Raw genomic sequence first — 10,111 nt, 5'->3', positions numbered from 1 at the left:
GTTTACATTAGGGTTCACTCTTGACCATGTACATTCCATGGGTTTGGGCAAATGTGTAATGACAGGGATCCACGATTCCAGTATCATACAGAGTAGTTTCACTGCCCTAAAAATCCTCTGTGCTCTGGTGAGCCTCGATTTTAAAGAGCGAAAAGAGAGAAAAAGAAAAAATTGCCAGAGACTCCACCAAACTCCGAGCCAAAGTTTTCCCCAAGTTCAGCGGCTCCCAGCTGTCCCATCTCTCCTAGTCCCGCTAGGGGCAGGTACTTCCTCCTCCTTTTGTTTAAGTGTCAAGCAAATGGGTTTCCTGTTGACACCGGAATGTTGAGCGAAAGGGCAGGAAGAGGCCAGGCCACCTCCCCCCTTCCAGTCCCTTCCTAGCCTGTTTATTGATTTTGGAAAGGTTTGTTTGGGTCGAGCTGGTGGTTCCTGCGTGTGTGACTGTGGGGCGGCCCCTAACCCCTCCCCGAGGGGGCGAGGCCCGTCCAGAGCCCGCCCGATCCCTGGCTCCAGGTCCGCGGGGCGGAGAAGGGAAAGAGGAAGGGGGAAGAGAGCGGGAGAGAGAAAGCAGGGAGAGAGAAAGCCGGGAGAGAGAGGCCGCGGGCGTTGCCAGGAGGAGGCGGGGAAATCGGCTCTGCCCGCACCAGCCTGGCCCTGGCCGCCTGCAGGTGGAGTCCGCAGAGGTTGCCGATTCCGCAGCCGCCACTTCCTCCCCGGGGCCACCTTGCAGGCCGCGAGGGTGCTGGCGTGGGAGTCCTCGGTGTTCATCCGTGCCTCGCCGATGGCTGAGGGCCGGCGGCGGGAGGACGAGGAGGAAGAGCTACGCGAGCGCCGCGAGCTCGGGGGGCCGCGCCGCGCCCGGGGCCGAGTGCTCTCGTGCTACTTCGCTGCAGGTGAGGGGTGCGCGGAGCGCGAGCGGGGACGCGGGGCCGGGACCGAGGGCTGTGCTCTTTGGGGCCGCGCGGGTCCTGCTCTGGACAGCAGCGGCTCTCTCAGCTGCCCAGATGGGACCGGCACCTCTCGGAGGCTTTTCACATCCTCATCGGCACTGTCTGGCCGCGCCGGAGGCTATGCACCCTGGTCTCTACCTGCTACGGCCCAGGAGTCAAACTACAAATTTTCCGTGCACACTAAATCCAGGAGCTCTGGCTTGAAACTTGTGGCCCAGGTGATTACTTATCTCGGGATGAGTCAGAGGCCGGTGGAGAACGACCGACCAACTCGTTCCAGTAGGTTTGCCTGCGCTGCGGCAACCAGGTAGAACCACGTGCTAAAAGTCTTGTCTAGTTTCGGTGTCTCTGAACTTTGGACCTGTGACTCTCCCCACCCCATCCCCCACGCCGGAGTCCATCAGTTTTCCGTAGGACTTACTTTGGAGTTATTTTGTGAGACCCTAGTCCATAAGATTGCATTCCAAAAGGCAATTTTGGGGGGCTGAGAATCATTTCTGGGCCTGTAATTACTTTTATGGCATTGTGTTTTTGGGTGCACAGAGGCGGCATGGATCAATACTTTGGCGCATACGAAAGGAACAACCAGCCATTATAGATCCACACCGCTTCCTCCTGCCCCCAAGTATCAGTCAAACATAATAGGAAATTCTTTGGCCTTTGGTTCCAACCGGATAAGCCAGTTATCTAAAAAATGAGAGAGAACAAACCTAGGGAACTGACAATAAAAGGGAGATAGAAAAGTGAGATTCAGATGAGAACGATCCATTAAAGCCTCTTTAGAAAGTCAAATATAGTCAACATTCATTCCATCAAGTCATGGAGAAGTTTTTCTGTGGCTCCCTTTAACCTAAGAGAAGGTTGGAGAATTAAGAGCAGATAATGGGTCTGTGGGGGAACAAATGAAGGGTAGAATGTAGGATGAAAGAATTTAAGTGGAACATGAAGAAATAGTCAATTTGATGCCTTAGATAGGATCTTGGAATCTTAAAAAATAATTCCCTATGCCTATTAGTAGGACTTTTCATCAAAACAAGGCATTCAACTATCTACATGAACACCATCTGCTTTGAAAATCATTGATAGTTTTGTTCAGTATAAACCCAGACCTAATGAAAAAATGGATATGCGTTAATATTTCTTGCAAGAATACAATGAAACATGACAAAGATGTACTTCCTCCACTGAATTACAGTGTAGGCTACCTTGGGGTCCTATCACCTTCAGCAAAAAGCTTCACTCTCTTCCGAGGGACTGTACTAGGAAGAGCTGTATTGGAAGTCAGACCAGATATGATCCAGGTATATATTTATCGTTTAGTTGCGATATGTATATTTATTCCAAGGCTGGCATTTTTGTAACTTGTTTTTATAGGTTCCTTAATTTCCCATGGCTTTCCTACGTTCTGTGATAGTATTTTGCTGAGACATGACTTTGTGTACTTTTCCACTCAGAAATTGGTGTTTGCAATTTATACCTATTTAGTATGCCCTGTCTCCATTAAGGGGTGAGGAACAGAGATATTAAGCAGTGAGTAGAGGGTTAAACTTACAATGACTGGTCTTCTTTGTTTTGAGATATGTTCTTTAATAGTTTACATTTCTTTGCAATCTGTGTTCCTCATTCCCCTCATTACTTACGGTGTTTTCAGCATACCACCATCTCATTCCTTACCAAGCTTGGGCATTTGTTACTTACATGCTAAATGTTGTGCTCTCTCCAAGTGAGGCTATGAACTGACCCAGAGGCTTAGTGTTTCTTCTGCTGACCATTTCTTTCCAGTCTTTCATCTTCTGTTCTCATCTCATTGCTCCCTATGTCTCCTACCACTTCACAATATAAAGATTTCCTTTTTCTTTGATCTCACATAGCTTGACACCATAAATTTGGTGTTTATGGACTTGAGGGAGTCTGTGAACTCCTTGTTTCCCTGCTAAATTTAAGTGTGGTGGTGGAAGTGTGTTTATTTTTGCCATGTACATTCAGAAGAGTATAAAACCTATAAATTATAAAATATAGGCATACCTCAGAGAGATGGTGGGTTCGGTTCCAGACCATTGCAATAAAGTGAGTCATAACTTTTTGCTGGAGGAAGGTCTTCCCGTCATTCAATTCGTAAAAATATGCAACATCTGTGAAGAACAATAAAACAAAGCTCAGTAAGACTCTTGTAACCTGTGTCCAAGTCGAGAAACAGAATATTGTCAGTAACCTAGAAGCAGACTGATCCTTCTTCCTTCCACTTTTTTGACTTTTGCGATTATGAGTTTTACCTATGTGCATGTGCATAACATATGCACCCTGTACAATATTATTTAATTTTACTTATTTTGCAAGTTCATATGAATGTAATCATCCTGTTCGTATTCTTTAGTGTCATGTGTTTTGGATTCAATCTTAAATTTGTAAGATTTGCCCATCTTGTTACATGCAGCTGTAGTTATTTTCATAAATATATCACACTTTTTGTCTATCATATTTTATTGGTGCTTTGGAGTTCTTTGCACCAGAATCTCAACTTTTTTGGTTGCATGTGTTGCAAATATCTTCCACTCCGGATTATTTTTAAAATTTTCTTTATAGTTTCTTTTGGTGTGGAAATTCTTAATTTTAATATAGGTGTATTTATGAATCTTTTTCTTTATAATGTCCCTCCTCTCCTCACTGTCCTCCTTTGTTAAGAATGCTGTCCCTAGTGTAAGGTCATGAAGATTTTCTCCTGCATCTCCTGTATCGTCCTCTAAAAGTTTTGTGACTTTTTTTCGATAGAGTTGTTGTAGCATTCATCAGACTCCCAACTGGACCTGAGAACCTTTGATCAACCTACAGCATTTTTATATTGTTTCTCCAAAGACAGGGAATACAACATTCTAGATCCTCCCCTAATCACCCAGAAGAGTAGTATGCATTTAATAGGGATTCATAAATACTAAATAAATTTATTCTTCCTATGTGCTGCTGTTGTTATGGTAAATTCTGGAAGGGCTGATATAACTTCTGTGATGTGTTTTGAGTAAAATAACTAATATTGTCAGTATGAAGGCCCAGAATAAAATTTGTTGTGTTCACTTCTTATATGTTATACCCAGTGAGGTAGGTATTATTTTCTCTATAATTGAAAAGACTGAGGCTCAAAAATATTTAAGCAAGGTCGCTCTGCTAGTTAAATGGCAGAATGAGGACGTGAACCAAGGCTTTCTGACTTGAAAGTGCATGTTTTTCCTTGCTATCTCACTGCCTAATAAGAGTCAATTGCTATTAATGTTCGACACGTTTATACCTGCACGTTCCTTGTTGTATATTTAAAAATACTTGACGTCTGGTGTGTTTCAGCTAGGGAAGGGCTTTCTCAGTTTCATTTAACTTGATTCTTAAAACAAAACAAAACAAAAAAACACCGAGATGAAAGGATGTACATTTTGTTATTCCCATTTTAAAGATGAGTAAATTGAGACTCAGAAATGTTCAAGACTTAATCTAAAATATAACTAGGTATAACTGCACCTCAGTTACCTCTATTGTGTTTCAAATCATAAACTATAGTTTCTTTGAATTGATTCATGTAACATATGGTGCACTTTGTGGCCCTAATAAGTTAAATAATTTTGAAAACTAGTAATTCTCTCTAGGCCACCGTCTTAACATTTTTGTTATTAGAATTCCAAAGTTGTCTAATTTATTTTGAGAAAGTTATTATAAGTCCCATGGAAACTACAGATATTACACATTGTTTAAAAATCCTGTACTCACCAAGTTGTTTAAGACCTATCTAGTTGTCTCCATCAATACAATGTATGCAAAATGGTGTAGAAAATACAGGGAATACAAAGAGATATATAAAATAGTCTCCTTGCTTTTGAAGAATGTGTCATAGAATTAGGGAAGGTAAGATTAATACACTTTAAAGAAGAGAAATAAGAATATAAAGTACTTCACGGTGACTATCGACTGGAGTTTAGCATAAGAGACCCAGGCTGTCTTGGTTCATTTCTCTGATCACCTCTTACTGTGTGATCTTGGACAAGTTACCTAACCTCTCTGTACTTCCATTCTTTATTTATAAAATGGGGATACTAATAACACCTGTTACAGAGAGTTTGAAGATTAAATGAGTTGGCATATATAATACCCTTAGAATACAGCTAGGCACATAGTAAATGCCTGTAAAGTTATTAGAATTGATTTATGTTGTTAACCTAAGAATAAAAGGCCGAAGTGAGAGGCAACAAGCATTTATTTGAGATCCCCAAAAATAGCTATTTGTGAAGCACTGATTCAGGCAGAAACCTAGTGTTCCAATTATGAGGTGAAGGAGAGGGGTTGTTATAACAATGGGAAGGGGAATAAGTACATGAATACAAGGAAGGAATTTCTATTGGTGCAAACGAGCTAAGTTATTCTTTAGCTATACATGGTGTTGCTAATTCTAAAGAATGTTCTTAATTTTTGGTCTTGTAGTCAGAATGTCTGGTTTCCTATAAGCTTTTCAAACAGTTCTTTGGGACACAATATTGCTTTGGCCTAGTCCAAAGGTTATTTTGCCCCTTAAACATTCCGAAGTTTTAAGGAATAAGACATGCAAGGCAATTCCTCTGGGATGGCAGCTCCAACTTCATTTTCGAGTAGCTCCGTTTACATCATTTTTCACCCGTATGTCTGTCTGAGGTGACCTATGGGTATCAACAGGTACAAAGGACTAATATGAATTGCTTTCCCATTTTGGAAATGAAGAGGAAGTTAGGAGAGGAATTTGGAAAAGTGCCGGATGAGGATAATCAAATAATAATGAGTTAATATTTATTGTGTCTTAGGTATCAGGTAGTATTCTAAATGTTTGACATGTATTTTTCTCATTTAGTTCTCGTAGCAATCCTATGAGGTAGGTGTGATGATTTCTTTCATTTTTACAGATGAGGAACCTGAGGCCTACAGGGGATAAATTTACTCAAGATCACACAGCTACCGTGGTTCCCCGAAAATAAGACCTAGTGGACCAACAGCTCTAATGCGCCTTTTGGAGCAAAAATTAATATAAGACCGGGTCTTATTTCACTATATTTTAATATAAGACCAGGTGTTATATTAATTTTTGCTCCAAAAGGAACATTAGAGCTGATGACTTGTTTAGGTCTTATTTTTGGGGAAACATGGTAGAAAGTGACACAATAGGATTCTGTGGCAGAGACTTTTAGTTGCCTACCCAGTATTCACACCATTCTTCCTGAATCAGTGTACCCACCTACAAAACTATAATACTACTATCAGCCTGCTGAGGAGATGCAAGTCAAAGTTGTTGAATGGGGTTTCTAGCAAAGTTCTTTAAACAGGACTCCACTGCACAGAATATTCTTTTTCCTTTATCATCTTCCTCCCCCCCCCTACCAGAAACAAGGATGTGTAGTGTAGCTCACAGCAGCCATCCTGGGCTATGAGGCTCCCTTGAGGATGGACTCCATGAACTGAGGAATGGTGGAGCAGAAAAGTAGATGGAATCTCCGTTGCCAATGATAACAGTCATCATTTGATCTTTTGATTGCCTGCCTCCTCCTCTAGTTGAGAAAGCATGAACTCTGTCTTGCTTAATCTACTGTTATCTTACATCTCTATAACTAGCAGCTGAATGCCCTTCCTACCTGATAACAGATTCTAACTTGATCTTCTTGTTTCTCTCCTTACCACCAGGCTGTAACACATTTTGTTAACATGAAGTTCCCTTAGGATAGCTAGACTCCTGTTGCTATTTTGTACTTTATTATAATGTAACCTTGGACAAATCACTTAGAGCTCCCCTTCCCCCTCTTTATTTGCATCTTTTGAATGGGAACTATTCATTCTTTATTCTACAAATTTATGATGAGTAACATGCTTGTAAAGTTCAAGTTCTCATGTGTGATACTGAAAAGGAAATCTACAGAATCAGAAAACAGTATTCTGTTTTTGTCCTTTTGCCTAATGACAGGTCTGAATCCTTCTTAGGGAATAAATAAATAGAAGCTGTGAAGGGAGGTGATTTTGTTATTGTGATGCATAGAAACAGATTAACAATTGCTTATGAGCCCTATAATACATGCGAGGGCTGCTGCTTAAGATGCAGAGTTCATTTGTTTTCAATATGGCTGCCTTTATTGTACTGGAGGATGGTTTCCTGAAGATACATTAATCAAAGAATCACTATACTGGAGGAGAGCTAAATGCTTTTTCTCTGAGAGCTGGCCAAGAACAAGGGGCCAAGAACAAAAGAAAATGTTCGCATGGCATATGGAGAATTAGTTTTTCTGGCAATAAATATCGGCATTTCCAAATAGTCCTTTGAAACCAGTACTGAGGTGTTCATACAAACCCAAAAAATAGGCAGGTCCCCCAGCATGGGGGCACCCCTGTAAACGATCCCTTCTTGTCTTGTCACCATGTCCGTTTTCTTTATCTCCTCACAAGGACTCCCCCTCAATACACACACTAGTTTCAGTGGAGATAACTGGAGCTATTTGGAAATTACAAGGTAGATTTGTTTGACTCAGTTGAGGTATAACTCAGTGGAGGATATGGTTTCTAAGTGGAATTCATTTGAAATAAGGAGTGGTATTGCAAGTTTTAAAGTGTGGAGACTTTCATTTGAATATCACTCTGAATTAGAGGCTTAATAATACGAAATGCCTAATATCGCAAACATTTGATCTCGTATGCTGTTCTATTCCTGTGTCTTTTTCATAGAAAACTTCTTGAGGTATTCAACTTTATAACATGGCGTGGGATTTCTCTACAGAGCAATGGAAACTCCAAACAGTACTTTCCAAATTTTAACATGCCTACAAATCACCTGGGAGATCTTATAAAAACGCAGATCTGATTTAGTAGGTTTGGGGTGGAGCCTGAGATTCTGCGTTTCTAACAAGCTCCAGGTGACACTGTTGCTGCTGCTGGTGGTCCTTGGACCACACTTTGAGTAACAAGACCCTCACCTCTAGCTCAATGCCAGGGTTCTGAATGCTGGCGGGGCATCAGAGTCAACTCGGGAGCTTTTAAAAAGTCATGCTCATGATTTCCTGATCAGTTACTTCTGGAGTAATTGCTGGAGAGCTGGATGTTTGAAGTTCTACTTGAAGTGAGACTTGGCTTAGCCTTCTGTTAAAAAATGTGATGTTGAGTGGTTTCAGTGTGATTTCTTGTAATTTGTACTGTTACGTTTCTCCATCATGAGTTGTGATGAATTTTAGGCAAACAGAATAAATAAACAGAATCCACCATGTGTTTCACACGTGGATTTTATTCAATCCCCCTATTATCTTATAGCCTAAGAAAGCGGAACATAAAGAATGGTGTAAGGAACTATCATTAAAGTAACTGGTAAGCGATGTATGTGATACTTATATTATTTCGGATTGCAGGAAATAGAAGCCTGTTCTGCTAGCCACAGCTGATGGAGGCTTATCATAAGGAGGTAGGGGTAAATTGGAAGACACAGGAAATAGCTTCAGAAGTCATTTGGAACTAAGATTGGTTTTGGGAAACTGACAGTAAATGGCTACTCCAGAGAACATTCCTCTGTAAATTGGGATGCCTCTTACTCCTTATGTCAGTGATGCCCCCATTTTTGTGACTCAGTTTATCTCTGCTTCCATGGCTTCTGAAGTTACTCAGTAATTGGCTCTCGTGTTTTCCCTACAGTCAGCCTCCCTCCAAAAGAGGCTCTAAGTAGGTTGGCCAGCACCAACCTGCAGAGTGCCCCTTTGGGGCAGGGTTCTCATGCCAGTTTACCTCAGAGGCCTATGACAAACTTCCCAGTTACCTTTCCACACTCGTCCCTGGTTCCTTCTCTTGGGGGAGGATGGTAGGGTCCTGTGGCACCCACCAGGCTACCTGCATTCCGAAGTGAGAATCACCAGCAGCTGTTTCTGTCAAATGGGACTTTGGGCCAGGGGGCTGTTCCAGGGTTTCCTAAAATGGAGAGAGGATAAAATTGGCAGACTCCGTGCCAGACCTGAACACTCCGACTTTCAGTAATGAGTTCCGCGAGGGAGCTTATTTTATTCGTTGTTATAGCCCCGTAACTCAGAATAGTGCCTGGCATATAGCCTGGCATATATGTTCGATACATGTCTATCAAATAGAATACATTTTAAAAAATGATTTCATGTAGTCTTTTTTGTTAATTTGATTACATTTGATTCGAACCCAAATCCTTATGGCACACAATAATGGAAAGCGAATTCCTACTCTGCCCATGGCTTACCCTGTTGCGAAGAAACAATACGCGCGGTGACACGCAAGAAATGCACATATTCGTTTCCTTTTTAGTCTTAAGAGCTTTAGATGTTTGCCACGTGGCGCCATCAGTACAGCTGGCGCCAGGCTTTGGGCTGAGGGGCAGCACATGAATGCCAAGGCCAGTGTTCCGTGTCTCTCCAATGGCCTCCCTTCAGGGCCTCTCGGCCGGGGCGCTGCAGCCGGGCCTGGAGGCTCCGCAGGGCCTCGCAGCCCCGGGCACCCAGGGCCTTTCTGCCCGAGCCAGCCGCCTGCGCCCCCTGCAGTCTGCACGCGCCGGTTCGACGCCTGTGCGCGTGCGTGCGCATGCGCGCAGCGGCCCACACCGCTCAGGTGTGCGCGGTCAGGTGTGCCTTCTCCGTGTGGGCGGCTCCGCCCCGCCCGCGGCGTCATCGTCGTGGGTCCCAGTTGAATCTGATTATCAAGTTCAAACGCTTAGTTGGTTCTGTGGCCGCAAAGAGGAAGCTACGTTTCAGGTAAGGAGGGAGACTCACTGCGAAGGTAGGAGTCGCCACTGGGTGCAGCAGCTGCTGCTGCCTAAACCCCCCACACCCGGCCGCGTGGGGAATGGTGCGGAGGAGGACGGATGCCGAAAGCACCTTCCGAGGGAGGATTGGCCGGTCTAGAGACGGACGGGATGGAGGGCAGCGAAGCGGGTGACAAGTGCAGCGTTGCTCCGGTTCCTGACTTGGAACGAGGGAGCTGCTGTTTGACCGCCTCTCCACGAGGGGCGCGAGGGCACCGAACGTTCAGCATTCAGCCTTCATTAGAGCGCGCTCGTTGTTAGATGTGATGGCGTTAGATGTGATGGCGTTAGATGTGATGACGTTAGATATGATGGCGTTAGATATGATGACGTTAGATATGATGACGTTAGATATGATGACGTTAGATATGAT

The 10,111-nt window shown here is 43.2% G+C and overlaps 1 protein-coding gene across 4 annotated transcripts in view; it reads left to right on the top strand.

Moving 5' to 3' along the window:
• The first annotated feature begins 312 nt into the window (after positions 1-312).
• Positions 313-10,111, top strand: part of SH3D19 (SH3 domain containing 19) — a 141,784-nt gene continuing 131,985 nt past the window's right edge. For 3 of the 4 annotated variants that reach the window (XR_013995188.1, XM_081077433.1, XM_081077434.1), the window contains exon 1: positions 313-893. Coding sequence is in view for 2 of the 4 variants with exons in the window: in XM_081077433.1 (XP_080933559.1) it covers positions 782-893 (112 nt within the window). In the remaining 2 variants the exon portion in view is untranslated. The remainder of the gene's footprint in view (positions 894-10,111) is intronic. The other variant, XM_081077435.1, reaches the window with a different exon arrangement.

This window comes from Rhinolophus hipposideros (genome assembly GCF_964194185.1).
Source record: "Rhinolophus hipposideros genome assembly, chromosome: 16".
NCBI classification, from domain to species: Eukaryota; Metazoa; Chordata; class Mammalia; order Chiroptera; family Rhinolophidae; genus Rhinolophus; species Rhinolophus hipposideros.
This window is presented reverse-complemented; position numbering and strand designations above follow the sequence as displayed.